This window comes from Barbus barbus, assembly GCF_936440315.1.
Source record: "Barbus barbus genome assembly, chromosome: 16".
Lineage (NCBI taxonomy): Eukaryota > Metazoa > Chordata > Actinopteri > Cypriniformes > Cyprinidae > Barbus > Barbus barbus.
Window position 1 is genome coordinate 8417627 of NC_136744.1, and position 16039 is coordinate 8433665.

The following is a 16039-nucleotide window of genomic DNA, read 5'->3' on the forward strand; positions in this document are numbered from 1 at the left end:
TGGAGTGTTTTGGTAGTTTAAATTTTGGATGTGAAATTTAATGTTGGCCAAGCTGAAAGTTGGTAAGGAAAACTGAAGAGGTTTGAAAAAGTGATCTACAGGAAATAATCAGAAATACTTTATTTATATTATACTTTATTTGTTTAGTGTTCATAATGCATTAATGTAACATTTTCCCTTGCTGTAAAATGTTAACTATACAACTCGAGTAATTCTACAAAATGATCTATTTTTGTATATATATATATATATATATATATATATAAAATAGATGCTTCCTCAATTTGATTAAGTTTCCAGTCTTCCCAAATAGCAAAACTGCTGGCTAAGTTTGAGTTGAGTGTGTGATAATAGCTGCTTTTGTTCTGGCGATGCTAACGTTACAGTCATTCAAGCGGAACCGGTTTGGTTCCAAACCATTTTTATAACGTCTTTTTTTCTAGTGCATAGAGTTGCCAGCATTGGTCCTGTTACTATGGCGACAGACATTTTAAAACATTTTGAACAATGGGGATTGTAGGCACAGCAGGCTTCTGTTGCAGTCCGTTTGGATGCTGGGAGGAAGGCAAGTAAGGTAAGGGCTCATTTCAACAATTTCATTTCAGCATCTATACAGTGCTTAATAGAAGTAAATCTCCAACACCATTGCCTAAGTGACTTGCCTGGATTTCTTACAGCTCAAACAAACTCAACTCACATGGACCTGGACGTTAAACAGAGATGTATGCACAAGTGTAAACTTGATAGCATTCAAGACACGCAGCAGGACTGTGACAGACCAGTTCCTGAGAAGTTGGGCACCTGTCAGCCAGAAGCCATCAGCAGTGAAATGCAATCAAATGACAAAGAGATGCTTTTTAGTCGGTGGAAGAAAGGAAAAAAACTCCCTGCTAAATCCCAGCATGCTGGAGTGGATACGCTTGAAAACAGGTTCTTGAAAGTGCGACAGAGTTTACTGCGAAATACAAATGAAAATGTCAGTCAAGATTTTAATGAGCAGGCGATGGAATCCCTGCAAAGAATTCTAGCAGGAGCAGATCTGCTGAAAAAAGAAGAGGCTACGATGAGTATCCTCGGGTCAAAATATGATTTCCACATGGATCATAACTCTAAAGCCTTACACCTGCCCTTCGGATACTTAATTAGTTCTAATTCAACAAGATCTGTTGAATGTTCCTCAAACCCATCAAAAGCAGTATTGAAGGAAATATCAAAAGGCCGAGAAAGAAGCAGAGCTGACAAAAGTTCATCTTTGAAGAGCAAACATCTTGACTTCTTTGAAGTCGTGAAGGAACAACTGCAACAGAAGGACTTAGAGAATCAACATCTTGTCCATTTGTTGTTGGTCAAGCAACAAGAACTAAAAGATATGAAAGAGATGTCAAAGCAAAAGGAGAAGGAAACCCAACTCATTACTGAAAAGCTGAAGTGTGAGGAACAGAAAAATACCGAAATCGCCACCAGGTTTGAGCAAACCTCTGAAGATTTGAAGAAGGAACTCGCTGAAGCCAAAAGTAACAACAAAACATCTATGAAGCAGCTTAAAGCACTTATGGAGAAATACGAGCGCCTAAAAACTCGTGCTAACACCACGAAGGACCAACTCAACGTGGAGCTCAATGAGAAAAAGAGCTGTCAAAAATCATTGAGGAAGCTCCAGCAGATGTCTCAAGAGCTGCTAACCAAGCAGAAACTTCTGGAGGAGCAAAGAGATGTAGCAGATCGAGATCTCGCTTTATGTAAAGAGACGCTTCAGATGATGGACGCCGAGCACAAGAAGAACATCAGCATTCATCAGAGACTTGAGGAGGAGATATCAGCCACGAGAAGTGAATCTGCAAACCTCAGAGAACATTTATGTAAATCTCAGGAGAAGAACAAGGAGCTCATTCAGTCGACTCGCTCCAAAGAGTCTGACAATGAGAAGAACGTTAAGGAATTTCAGGAGGTGATTGAAAAACTGAACGCTGAGTTGGAAAATTGCAAAACCGAAAGAGACCGAGCACTTCAACAGGTGGAGGCTGTGAAATATGAATCGCAAGTGATTCACAACAAGCAGAGAGTGGAGATACTTCAGCTGCAGGAGCAGCAGAAAGCCTGTCTGCAGCAGTCCGATGGTTTGAGAAGAGAGTGCGAGACTTTGATGGAGATGGTCAGTAAACTCAAGAGAGACAAGCAAGTCTTGACAGAGAAGCTGGAGAGCGTTCATAAAGAAAAGATGGTGTCGGAGATGGCAAGCACGAAGGAGGCAGCACGACTCAAAGAGGCCATTCGACTGCTGGGGCGAGAGAGAGAGGTGCTGTTAGTGGAGATGGAGGACTTGCGTAAGGATTACCTCGGCCTCAGCGACAAGATCATGCAGAAAATGGGCCACATGGATGCAGCTGATCCTCCCATGACCATCACTGACATCCTTACAAACCATCAAAGAAATGCTCAGAAGATCTCACACGCTGATGATGGAATGATTCCTGATGATGGTAGGAGATCTGATTCCTAAAAAATGACTACTAGTGAAATTCACTGTCTTGTATTTTAACCCCGGTTTCACAAAAAAGGCTTAAGCCTAGTCCCAGACTAAAATGCATGTTCAGGCTGTTTCAACTGAAAGAAACTTGCACCGACTATTAATTTGTCTCAAGATGCACACCAGTAATGTTTTTTTCCAAAGGCACATTTATAAAAGATATTTCCATGTCCTAAATGAACTATGACCTAATCCTGGCTTAATTTTAGCCCTATCTGTGCCTTTATGTTTTAATGTCTAATTTATTCAAATGATATTATAAAGGAGTAAAGTTGAGATGAATAATGTATTTCTACACATTTTAGTATTTGGGTTGGTCTTTTAACTACAGCAGCACTCTTGACCTGAAATCTGATACTTTCTCAGTGTCACAAAAATTATTAGTTAACTAGAAATAGTGCAGAATCTCAAAGTATTTGTTTTGAAAAATATTTTAAAATTCCCAGGTTTAAAGGGGGGAAAAATGAGCACCACCATTAGGATCAAAAGTGATAAAGACCATAATATTACAAAAGATTTCTATTTTAATGCTGTTGTTTTGAACTTTCTATTCTAAAATGTATCATGTTTCCACATTTGAGCACTGGAGTAATGGCTGCTGGAAATTTAGCTTTAAAGGGATAGTCCACACAAAACTTTAAACTTGTCATTAATTACCCTCATTTTGTTCCAAACCCACAAGACCTTAATTTGTGTTCCGAAGATGAAAGACATTTTTAAAGAAATCCAAGAGCTTTCAGACCCTGCATAGACAGCAATGCAACTTTGTGAACAAAGAAAATAAAAATAACGACTGTGTCAAACGCAGGCGTCTTAAATTAAATATTTCTAGATTGTTTTAATTGTAATTTGATCAAGTAAATGCAGTATTTTTGAACGGGAGTGTACATAAGTCACATGAAGGCATACAATACTACTGTATGCATCCTGTCTTTGCAATGAAAAATGTAATCTCATGATTTCTTCCCTACAGTGATTCAGGACATAAGAAGAAAACTAGAAGAGGAGAACCAGCAAAAATGACCCTACTACCCTAGCTATTGCATGTATGTGAACTTTCTTCTGTAACAATGTAACATTTCTTTGTAATGCAAAATTATAGCCATATTTAAATAAACATCACATGCTGTATACAAAATATTTATTATAATTTGAAAACATGAAATATAAAACAGGAATGTTTGTTCTACAGTATTCTAGAAGGTCAAAGTGCTTTAAAGCAATACACGTGCAATTTCTATTCAGTCAACTACATATGAAATGTAGAACAGTATTTACAAAGTAGGCAAAATTTGGGATTGTCTTTTGTGCTAATCCCAAAACAAAAGTTGGCATGGCATGAAAAAAAAAAAGACATGTTAAAACTCATAACCAAGGATGGACTTCTTAAAAGAAGCAGTGGTTGGACATAAAAGTCTAAAACAGAAAAGATCTCAATCTTTGAGTAGAACCAGCAGGCAGCTTTTAGACCAGTTACAGTTGCCTGATCAGTTTAGGCACTTTGGCCTAATGGCAGATTTCAAGTGTCAGTACTCTTAGGACAGACTGATGTCACTATTGTCATCTTTTGTCTCAATAACTTTAAACACCCCGTCCTTCTCCCGTTTAACACGCTTCTTGGCTTGATCTGAAAAGGAAGATTTGATTCACATGAGAGGGGCATTAAAATGTCAAAGCATTATTACTATGAAAATCAATAAGCAGTGGAATCTACATACATTACAAAGACACAAAAGACATTCAGATCTGAGACATAGGACACTTACTCATTAAATCACTACGGTCCAGCAGGATCTCCAGATCTTTGTCACTGATGACCTTTCCTTTAGTGCCTTTCACTGCCCTGTAACAGCATGAATAACATCAGGACAGTCATTGGGATGCAACTTCCAACAGAATTTAGCAATACTTTGGAATGGATTAAAAGTCTTGTGACAATAGAGATATGAAAATCTGTACCCGTCATAGTCTCTGGACTTCAGCAGTTCCACAAGCTCATTTACATCCACACAGCTCTTGGTCTGTTTGAGCTCTGCTTTAGAACCTTTAAACTTATCTAAAAAGGACAAATATAAGGGGTGGAAGTCAAGAGAGTCACAGCAAAAGAAATTCTTTAAAAAATAATAATAAATGGATTAATCTCATTAAATCCAAAGGTTGGTAATGCAGCATTTTCTGCAACCACTACATACTTTTGTGAATGACCATCTTCTCTAGCTTTCTCTTGGCAGAGGCTCTCTCCAGGATCTTCTCATCAATGGTGTTGGCCGTAATGAGGCGGTAAACCATCACAGGCTTCGTTTGCCCAATACGGTGACACCGATCCTGTGCCTGCAAATCTGCCTGAGGATTCTGAAGATGAAATTACATAAAACATTTGCTGATAATGAGGCTTTTCTTTTAAAATTAATGAAATTAATGGCTTCGTCCAACTATTTTTCTGCTTTTAAATCCAACCAATTTAGCCACAAATTAAGATTTTTTTTTCCCCTCATGGTAAATCAAAATGAGGGAACAAATGACTACAACATGACCATGATTTAACTACAGGGGTGCAAACTCGTCAGGAGTGAAAAAGGTGACAAACTCTTGTTTTCAGTTTGAAATAATATTATTTTGCTTGTTTTAAGGAAAAACTCACTTAATTGACTTTTTCTGAAAACAGGACAATTTTTACTCGTCTAGAAATTCTTCTTGATTTAAGAAACAAGACAAACTCTAAGTAGGAAAGCATTTTTTGCAGTGCACCATTCAAGGATAAACGCCTTTATATGATTAAAAAACGTTTGAGCGACAACTACGGTCTACAATCAACAAAGATTGTTGTTAAGATGTTACATAAACTTAGTCAGGGGAAATAAACCACTGTAAATCTTCATTTCAGCATACAAATCTTTGAAGCAGCTGATGGGCCAAACGCGAGGTGTTTCTCCGTCTTGAAACAGGCTGTTACAAGCAGACACTAGCTATGGCTTAGCGCTGCCTGACTTGAGCGGAGTGATATTACTATACATTAAACAGTATGCTTTACTTGTAGGTCGAAGAGTTCTCAAATCGACTTCATGTCAGAGTAATAACTTACTGATATGTGAGACAAATGTTAAGGTCGAGACTGAGGAGCATTTTTGCAAAGGGTAGCGAACTAATGTAGCGGTAACGTAACTTATAATCTTCATAGCTATCGCAACAGCAGCCTCACGCGGTAATCACTATTTAAACTGGAACACCATCATTTACAGCAGATACAAATGCATTCCGTCTGAAATATGGACAGTTGCCTGCAGCGTCTAAAAGTTAGGCTTCAGGAGTGAGATTGGTTGAATGAGGGAAAGAATATTAAGGTAAGCCAATCAGAGGCAGAGTAGGGCAGGTCCATTTCATTGCCAACAGGAAAAAAAACAACACACAACAGGTAACTCGCAGATATGAACAGGTTGCACAACTAAATTCATACCCAGTCACTGTCAAATATGATGACTGTGTCGGCAGCTGTGAGGTTGATCCCAAGACCACCAGCTCGAGTGCTCAGGAGGAAGAGGAACACCTCCGGATCAGAAGAAAACTTCTTCATCTGCATGAAAAAAATGAAATCAATGAAAACAACTCGCACTAACCGTAAAGTGATGACAATTTGCATTAGCCAATAAACTCTGCTCACATTCTCATCTCGGTCTGTGTAGCTCATTGACCCATCCAGTCGGCTGTACTCATAACCACGGAGATAACAATAATCCATCAGAATATCTAATATGGAGGTCATCTGGCTGAAAATCAGCACCTGTTTAAAAAAATGTGGGTGTATGATATGGCTACCACCAAAATATAAACACATCAACATTGCCTTTTATTCAGAAAGCTGCATTATATTGACTAAAAGTGACAGAATCCTGAAAAAGTTCAAGTTTTTCCATAAAAATATAAAGTAGCAAATCAAATCATCATATTAGAATGATTTCTGAAGGATCATGTGACACTGAAGAGTGGAGTAATGATGCTGAAAATTCAGCTTTACATTACAGAAATAAATTACATTTTAAAATTTCACTATTACTGTTTTTCTGTATTTTGATCAAATAAATGCAGCCTTGGCGAGCATAAGAGACTTGTCAAAAACAAAGTCTTTCAAGCGTATTGTTCAGCCCTAAATATAACTGTACATACAGAAATTTTATACAAGCAATTAAATGTGTGTAAAAATGGCTTATAACCACAGCGGAGTTTGACACTGACTGATAAAACGTATGCATGAGAGATTGTGAACTTTACCTTGTGCCCTCTTTTCTTCAGTTCAGGAAGCATTCGGTCCAGGATAAGAAACTTCCCTGATGATTCCACTAACTGCTCATCAATCTGTACCAATGAGATAATTATTGCACTTGTTTTGTTGCCAATACCTTCATAACAGATCAGATCATTCCAACTCATGCACAGCTGTGTGTGAAGTACCTTAAATTCTCCAGTGGCAGGGTCCAGAGGATACTCTATCAAGTAAGCATGGTTGCAGCACCTCTTCAGCAGCATAAGTATGTTTTGCAGTTTCAAGTTGACTTGAGCATCAACTGGCATGGAAACATCCACCACTGCGCTGGAGCTAAGGAGAGAGTACTCATGTCACATCAAAAAGCTCACAGATGAGTTCAAAGCAGAGGTTAAACAGGTAAATACAAGAGAGAGACAGACCTTGCCTGATTTTCCATCTCTTTCCGAACCTTCTCTAGGTATTTCTCAAGATCTTTCGCAGAGTCAGTGTTTGACTCAGAATAGTCCACCACCTTCCTGGTCCTGCGCTTTGGTCGGCCACTGGATGTTAGCGGCACAGGTGTGGAATCATCCTTAAGGAAATGTCAAAAAAAGATGTTATTAATAATGAATAAATACTTCAGCCACACTCCTCCTGCTATAACTTTCATATCCTTTTCGCACAGACAAATATTCAGCATGATAAACATTTTGATTAGAATGAACCTGTTCTTTTGGTGTTAACGCATCTTCTATTAGGTGCTGTTTGATGAACATCAGAGCAGATACAAAAATCTGAACAGCTGTAAACACTAAATGTTGAACTTTCTTTTCCATGACAAGGTGGTGTAAAACAGAAAAGGAAAGTTGCATAGCACTGTGTACCACAGTAACTGTGGTACACAGTACCTCTTTTCTCTTTTTCTCTTTTCAACCAGTACAACATACTGACAAAGTGCATTTACATTTTTCATACAGCCCATCTGCCGTTTTCACATGCATGGATTTTTTTATTCAGAATTTTTATGCAAAACATTTGTGATGGTGCAAATAGCCCACTGTATAAAACTCACCTTCTCCTGACCCAGCAGCTTTGCTATAGTCTTGTTAACAATGGCCATGTAAAAGGCCTCCTGTTTGTTGGTGAGGGGTGCGTACACTACGATCTCTTTCTTAGGTGGGACCTCCAGTGTGACGTCTGACTTCAGTCTTCTCAGAAGAAAGGGTGTGAGGATCTGAAAACATTAAGATCCCATTAAAACCAAAAGCAAAGAACAGAACAAATGCATATACTACTCAGCCAATATCTTGCCAAAGACCATTTAAGATGTACATTTTGGACAATGTCTACAAAACATTGTCATGTTGTGAAGATACCTGATGAAGCATGTGAAGGATATTCTGCTCGCGCTCATTAGCCACAATGTTTTCTGCATCTGAAGTGATGGTGCTAATGTCAAACCATGATTCAAAACTGAGAAAAAAAAAAAAAAAAAAAAATCAACTTTTGATTTGAGTCAAGAAAATCCACTGTTCTTAAGACAAAATCAGTATCGTGAACTCCCTTTGCATGTGCCTTCTTACCTCTTCAGGTCATCAAACACATCGGGGAGGAGGAAGTTGAGGAGAGACCACAGTTCGGACAGGTTATTCTGCAGGGGGGTTCCTGTCAGCAGCAGTTTGTTGTCACTCATCAGCATCTTTAGTTCTTGCACCAGCCGGCAGTTCAAGTTTTTAATCCTGTGGCCCTCATCCACAATCATATAGTTCCAGTGGAAACGCTAAGGAGACAAACATGACAAAACTCCATTCACGAACTTCAAAACTTGCTTTGTGCTTATCGGGATTAAATTTGATGTTATAAATTCACCACGTTTGCAGAAATTATTGCTGAAGTGGCAGAATGCATTCCTTTGATGAAAGATTGAATGTGGAAAAACTCCTGGTGAACGGTGCAAAGACTAATTTTGATATGCAAATAAAACAATGCAACACCAGATCTGTTTACCTGTAGAAGCTTCCTGTCTCTCATGGCTATTTCAAAGGATGTAACAACAACAGGGCACATTCTGAGAGGACCCTGCGCCTGACGGATCTTCTTCACCAGGTCCATCCTCTCTTTTTGTGGACCATGATACAGCAGGACAGACACCTTAAACACAGAAAGAAAAAAACAAAAGTCAATTAACAGAAACCTCTAAAACTGTATGAAACTGACTTAAAACATTCATTTCAATAAAGACGAACAACAGTTATCGTTTCACACCTCTGGGGTGAAGCGCTTGAATTCTGAGATCCAGTTTGGAAGAGTGGACAAAGGAGCCACAACTAGGAAGGGCCCAAGGACCTTCTTCTCAACCATCATCGCAATATGGGCAATGCACTGTATGGTTTTCCCAAGACCCATCTCATCAGCCAGGATACCATTGATACCATTCTCCCACAGCATCTGCAAATCAGCCACGCCCATTCATTAGCTATTAGCTTTATACAAACATAATATATTCACACAATATCCTAGCTTTGTAACTCACATGTATAAGAGCATATCATGTATCCTTTTTTAGGCAGTTCAGAGCATCCACACAACATTAAGAAAATAGAATCCAGCTCTAATTCCAGACAATGGAGAATAAATGTACTGCCCTCTGCTGGTCATGCGTTTATTCAGATCTCACTCACCCTGAGCCACTCTATGCCTTCCACCTGGTACCACCTCATCACACCCCCAGTGAAGAGTTTGGGCTGCTGTGCAGGTACAGGTTGGCCATTAACGGTTCTCTCTGGATCCAGCATCTGCTTACTATTTTCCCGCAAAGTCTCAGACAGTCGGCCTTTAATATCAGAGTTGGTGTCACTCATCTTCTCTATATCCTCAGCTTCCAGTTTTACTGATGAATGAGCCTCCTTCAGAAAAGGGACCAAATCAAGTATTAAAACAATGTTCAATAATTACACTATTAAATATTATAACAATAACCTGTCATATAACAAAATGTTGTTAAAGGGATATAGTTCATTCAAAAATTCTGTCATTAATTACTCACCCTCATGTCGTTCCAAACCTGTAAGACCTTTGTTCATCTTCAGAACACAAATTAAGATATTCTTGATGAAATCCGAAAGTTTTCTGACCCTGACTAAAGTCATTATTTTTGTTTTCTCTGTGCACAAAGTATTCTCATAGCTTCATAAAACCACTGATGTCACATGGGCCATTTTAACGATATCCTTACTAGGGCTGTGTGTTGGCAAGAATCTGGTGATACGATACGCATCACGATACAGGTGTTGCGATACGATATATTGGGATATTTCTTATTTTAGGAATAGAATATATTTTTAGGAAAGCTGTCATTAAGAGCAGCATCATATGCACACCTTAGCAAAAATAAATAAGATTGTTTAACCAGAACACACTGGGATCTGCATTTGCAATAATCAGTCCCTATAACATTCAACATTATTGAACCACTTTTTGTGCAGTACGAGTAAAGGGGGAAAAATTAAAGTGCTTGCAGGATTCTTCAGTTAAATGTATATGTATAAAATGTATTTTACAGAAAGACCATATATATTTTTAGACCCTGCTTTAAAGGTTCACAGTTTAAGTTTACAATTGTGACATACGATGTCATAACATTTTGATCTGAACAAAAAATGACATCTGCTTAATATCAATACAAAATAAAGTGCTTGCAGGATTCCTAAAGAAACCAAAACAATTGTAAAACAATAAATACAGATGTTGAACAGTCTCTGAACCTTTCAACTTGGATTTCACAGGTTTTTCAGTTAGTATTTATGTTCTGCGTGGAATCACACAGAGGCCGCGACGCGAGCACCGCCCCAACCGCACAACACACCTCCAACACGAGAGAAAGCTGCAGCCCTGCCGCCCGCTGCGCCCCACACGAAGGCTTTTCACACGGGACGCGGCAAGCAGCAGAAGCGAGGCGGACATTACCACAAGCTCAAGTGACACCACGCTTCAGCTTTGTACACCGAAATGGGAACTGGAACATTTCTCCATTACTGGCAGCGATCTATATTAGCTAACGCTAACATTAGTGGTGTGCCCTAATGCTAGTATTTCCAGTCACTGTTTAAGTTCAGAGAAGACTGCTCTCTAGCGGTCGGGATATGAACTCAAAATGAAACAACTGCCATGAATCTTGTATGATTTTTTTGGTATCACTTCATTTTAGGGTCTTAGTTGCTTATTAGTATGCATATTACTAGAATATTAGCCATTTATTAGTAGACATTAAGCACATATTAATGCCTTATTTAACATGACCATCTTCTACATCCCTAATCATACCCAATACCTAAACTTAACAACTACCTTACTAACTATTAATAAGCAGCAAATTAGGAATTAATTGAGGAAGAAGTCAGTTAATAGTGAATAGGTGTTCCTTTTTAAATCGGTAACGCTTTATAATCTTTTTTTAAAAATATATTCAATTTTTGAAAATCGATACAGTATCTCCAAACAAAATATTGCGGTACTCACGTGTATCGATATTTTTTTACACCCCTAATCGTTACTACCTTTCTGGGTCTTGAATGTGTCAGTTGCGTTGCTGTCTATGTCAGAAAGCTCTCGGATTTAATCAAAAATAACTTATTTTGTTTTCCGAAGATGAATGAAGGTCTTACGGTTTTGGAATTACATGAGGGTGAGTAATTAATGAAATTTATTCATTTGAATTTTCATTTTTGAAAAATTATCCCTTTAACTACTCCTAGTGTAGGATGTATATGGCTGCCAAGAAGTGTAGCAACTTGGCATTAATACAGAACGTGAGCTCACAGGTGTTTTATCGGCATTTTACAACAGTGTCAATACAGATAATACTGATTTCACAATGTCTGAAAGCACAATAAACAAAGCATAAAACTTTACCTCTTCCAATTTAGGTTTTTTGGCTTTTGACAGAATTTCCTAAAAGAGAAAAATCCACATCAGTAACATAACAGAATGGTGTCATTGGAAAAAAACAACTAAGTTGAAGGCTCACCTCTTTGGTCATAACATCTGCGATTTTGTAATCCTCTTCCCTTTCACGCTTCTTTCTTTCAACTTAAAAAAAAAAATCTGTATTATTGATTGTACATCAGACATATTACTTTTTATTTTAATATAAAAGCATCATAATTAAAACCCTGTATTGAAATGCAATCTGTGAATCCTACCTTTTACAGTCTTTTTATCATTTCCCTGTGGAAAATAATACATGAAATTTTAGAATTACAACTTTTATCCATATTTTTCTACATGAAGAAAAATGTGATAAAGCATGAACCCAAACTTACCTTTTGCTTCTGACCAGCTGCTTTCTTTTCCAGTCTCTCTTTTTTTATTTTTTCCTGTAATTAAAATAAAAAAATAATTAAAATGGAATCATCAAGTACTTCACAAGCACAATTATGATGTTAATAATGCAGCTGATATTGAGCGCATGCTGCAACTGTCTATCACTTAGAACTGGAAAAAAACTTGACAGAATCAATAGATTTTTGGCAGAATTTGATTGGCTCCCTCACAACCCTCTGCATACAAACATCTGCTTCCGGGCCACTTCATCAGGTTACAATTCATATCAGATGAAAACATTCAAGAAAGATTTACATCCGGAAATGGTAAACCTCCTAGTGTGACAGCTCTTTCCTGTCATTGAAGCAAAACTCACATCTTGCTGCTGCTGTTCCATCTTTGTGAGCAGAAACTTTGAATAAATGTTGCTTTTCTCCAAAAGGTGCTGAAGTCGTCTGAAACGCATTTCTTGAGACTCTTTCTCCCATGACTGTCTGGCCTGTTACAACAGCATGCAGCATAAAATATAGACATTTACTGATAATATGAATCTCAGACTCCAGAATAAATTACATTTCATTTATAAAAATAGAAAGACTTTTGCAAAACAGGGCAACGAGGAGACTCAAGGGTCCCACACTTTAACAAAAAGCACTTCTAATACTTTTCAATAGTTATTACTAGCTAAGGATGCAATTTCACTTTACAGGGAATTGCATACATGAAGACTATGGAAGCATATGGGTAGCATAATTCATTTTGAAATGTAATATGCAAAATGGCTATGCCATATGTAAAATGGTAATGTTTTTCTGTATTTAAATTGACATTTTCCCATACATATGTGCAAAGTTTAGTGCAAAATGAAAATTCAATTATTTAATTTACATTTTCCATTTCCTACAATAGTTTTAATATGCATATTAAAAACATTTTAATGTTTGGGGATTGGGATTGCATTCATCATAATACCGCGTGATTATTGTAGCAAAATACAGTGAGAATTTCACACGCTATTTTACAGATAAAATACAAGGCAATGTGGTAAATAAGAGTAGAATTGCACTAATTGTTTACGTGCAACACTTGGCGTGTGAACAGTGAGATGTTGAGGCAGGCACGACGCATACGGTGCCTCGGGATGTGCAATCCGTTATGGTTTAAAAGTGAAGAATAAAATATAATGTATGGTGACAAATAGGTAAATAACTGTACAATTATACTATGTTTGCTTATGTGCATCAGTGTAAACAGTGAGAGATCACGAGTCAGGTGAAAAGCGTTTGGTTAACAGTGAATATTGATCTATTGTGCATCTTGTTGCCGAGCCCCAACTCGATGTAATGATTGACAGATCGGGGGGCGTAATCACCTTTGCATTTTCCAATCCACATTGACAAACTACATTATCGCGGGTATTTGATGAAAATGCAATTTAAACGTCTTAAGTGCAAGTCTCAATGCATTTAAGAAAAATAAAAGACATTTAAAATCACCATTTTGCTGCATCTTTGGCTCAGAATGCATTCTGAAATTCTCATTGCATTCTGCTATAATTATCACACGGTATTATGATGAAAATGCAATCCCAAGCGTCCGACCTGTAAGTCTAAATGCATTTACGAAAAACAGCATTTAAATGATAATTTTGCTACAGATTTGCTTGGACATGCCAAACATGTAATCAATTTGGGTAATACACTTTCCTTTTAATTTTGCAACTTATAAAGTGTTAATATTTTTTTAATATGCATATTAAAATTAGTGTAGGAAATGGCAAATGTAAATTCTATAAATTAATTTTCATTTTGCACTAAACATTGCACATATGTATGGGAAAATGTAAATTTAAATACAGAAACAAATTGCCATTTTGCATATTACATTTAAAAATGAATTATGCTACCCATATGCTTCCATAAAAGACAACGAAGTTTTGCCTTCTGGTTTTCCATGCGTGTGAGAAAGCAGTACCTCTTCCATCATTTCTCTTTCTTTCTTCTCTCCCTCCTCCACTAAATGCTTCTCCTCCTCCTCCATCTCTTTTGTAATGACAATCTCTCCATGCTGGCTGTTTTCTGTAATATGCAGGAGATTAGTGAAATTAAACCGAAAGCTGCATGGACTTGCACAGGCAGGTCTGCCATCATGTAACTTACTGTGAATACTTTTGACCTACCAATAGTGGTCTCCTCCATAGCAGTACCTTCTGGTTCTTCAGATTCGTTGGGTTTGGGGCAGTGAGGAGAAACACTGCGAGTCTCTTCTTTGACAATGCTGCAACATGTGAACATGAAGTTAATAAAAGCACATGGCTCTGCCAACACCTCGTGCCTAATGCACAATAAATGCACTTACCCACTCATTTCTGCTGCGTTCTGGGTAACGTAAACCAGCTGTTGAATTAAACGCTTTTGTGCAGGTCTCTCAAACCTTTTTAAACGTCTGCAGTGTAGCTTAATATGTAATGCAAATGTTTCTAACTGAAGACCCGATTAGCTAACACACAACAAACACGGAAGCGTTTCGTAACAGCAGAACAGAATGCAAATAGGACAAATGCACCCGAAAGGAGACTATTTCTTTGCAAAAATATAAAATTGCACAACCACTCTTCTAAATGCTAAGGTCCGGTACAGACCAACCTCGCCTCGCGCCTGTAATGTGAAACTTCGCTGTGGAGCGCGAGGCGTTTGGCGCCACTGTGGACGAAACCATTACAGCGCACATTTGGAGGGGCGCACGTCTAACTCTGCTCGTTTAATGATTCGCTTTATAGCAGTAATATATACACATTTTGATTAAGACAGTGAATAAACTCAATTTTAAAAAACAAGGAAGGCTTCTTATCGCAAACAACTTTGTAAACAAGTCGAAAAGTTTGAGACGTATTACCACCCACCCCTTATACTACGGTGCGTATGCAAACTGCCTAGTTGATATTTCCCGCGAAAGTACAGTTTATTCATCAACAAAGAGGGGTGTCTAAAGAAAGAGAATTGTTTAATCTTTACGCCATGTGCGTTACACGACACACACACACAGAGAGAGAGAATTTATTTAGGGCTCTTGAGTCTTAACACCCTATAGATAATTAGCATTTTCAATCTAAGGGGTAACTGGATAGCTTGCATTTTAGAAACAGAGTGGCTTCAGATTGAACAAAGAGTGAAAATGTCCACAAACCTTATTTTACTCATAAACTGGTAACTTATCCGCTAATAACGCATAAGAAGCTCATGTCATGAACATCTCTGTGGAGGTGAAAACTCAAACCTGTACAAAGAAGATGAAGCAAAACAGTAAAGTAGATAAACAGCAATAGCTCGATGAACTAAGTTACCTGGATCAGTTTCTCTCATCAGTTTAACGTAAAAATATATAACGAGAGCATGACAAAATATCATTAATTACAGCAAAGAGGTGGTACTGCGCTTCATGACTTGCCTAAAAGACCTCCCTCAAGTAAAAAACACAATAATCAACTTTATTTATTACAAATGATTATTCCTACCTTAAATTGTATGATGTTTCAACGTAGTGCTGACGTGACATAGCTTATCCAATCAAAATCATAATAAGAGTTTTAATTTTTTTTTTTAAATTTTTTTTAAAGAAGCTTCCAGTGCATTTTATATAAATACAAAAAAATAAATAAAAATACAATTACAAATAAAAAACAACAAGCACTAAAAGTGGAGTAAGAAGGACACTGAGAGATGGCGTAGAGACTGAACAATCCGATTTATAAATAATGTATATCATAAATCTGAATGCTATGATCTGAATTAACCACAAGGCGTCAGCAGAGAGTTGCTTTTCTGTAATTATTTGGTTCACATTACAAGTCGAGTTCAAATTAGGTGAGCCTGGCTCTGCTATTGGCTACTGAACCTATATAATGTTTGGTACAAGAAAGACTTTTATAAACCTAATTAATTGTCTACATT

The 16039-nt window shown here is 37.6% G+C and overlaps 2 protein-coding genes across 6 annotated transcripts; one reads left to right on the forward strand and one right to left on the reverse strand.

Annotated features, from left to right (window-relative positions):
- Positions 1–443: 443 nt before the first annotated feature.
- cccdc110 (coiled-coil domain 110 molecular ruler complex subunit) lies at positions 444–3657 on the forward strand. The gene is made up of 3 exons (XM_079437106.1): positions 444–574; positions 678–2480; positions 3501–3657. The coding sequence occupies exons 2-3, from the start codon at positions 698–700 to the stop codon at positions 3548–3550; spliced, it is 1833 nt and encodes a 610-aa protein (XP_079293232.1). The 5' UTR covers positions 444–574; positions 678–697; the 3' UTR covers positions 3551–3657.
- On the reverse strand, positions 3343–15644 carry hells (helicase, lymphoid specific). 5 transcript variants are annotated; one of them, XM_079437101.1, is made up of 24 exons: positions 15604–15644; positions 15276–15365; positions 14269–14366; positions 14064–14167; positions 12466–12588; positions 12089–12142; positions 11969–11993; positions 11794–11855; positions 11679–11717; positions 9449–9673; positions 9033–9215; positions 8775–8918; positions 8351–8547; positions 8144–8240; positions 7840–8001; positions 7208–7359; positions 6974–7118; positions 6794–6877; positions 6186–6305; positions 5982–6098; positions 4720–4879; positions 4487–4583; positions 4294–4370; positions 3343–4154 (listed from the first exon to the last, which is right to left on the reverse strand). In XM_079437101.1, exons 2-24 carry the CDS (start codon positions 15287–15289, stop codon positions 4063–4065), a joined length of 2571 nt encoding a protein of 856 aa, XP_079293227.1. In that variant the 5' UTR covers positions 15290–15365; positions 15604–15644; the 3' UTR covers positions 3343–4062. The 5 variants fall into 5 exon arrangements, with proteins under 5 accessions (XP_079293227.1, XP_079293229.1, XP_079293228.1 ...); XM_079437103.1 differs by having other exon boundaries at positions 14448–15365; positions 15604–15634; XM_079437102.1 differs by having other exon boundaries at positions 15537–15606.
- Positions 15645–16039: the final 395 nt, after the last annotated feature.

What these genes read in the sequence shown, in the direction of transcription:
- cccdc110 (XM_079437106.1), top strand. Translation starts at nt 698, where the DNA reads ATGGACCTGGACGTTAAACAGAGATGTATGCACAAGTGTAAACTTGAT. An exon ending in TGGAATGATTCCTGATGATG is followed by an intron (nt 2,481 to 3,500) that starts GTAGGAGATCTG and finishes TCTTCCCTACAG; the next exon opens with TGATTCAGGACATAAGAAGA.
- hells (XM_079437101.1), bottom strand. An exon ending in CTGCCACTGGAGAATTTAAG is followed by an intron (nt 6,878 to 6,973) that starts GTACTTCACACA and finishes TCATTGGTACAG; the next exon opens with ATTGATGAGCAGTTAGTGGA. An exon ending in GGACCGTAGTGATTTAATGA is followed by an intron (nt 4,155 to 4,293) that starts GTAAGTGTCCTA and finishes CTTCCTTTTCAG; the next exon opens with ATCAAGCCAAGAAGCGTGTT.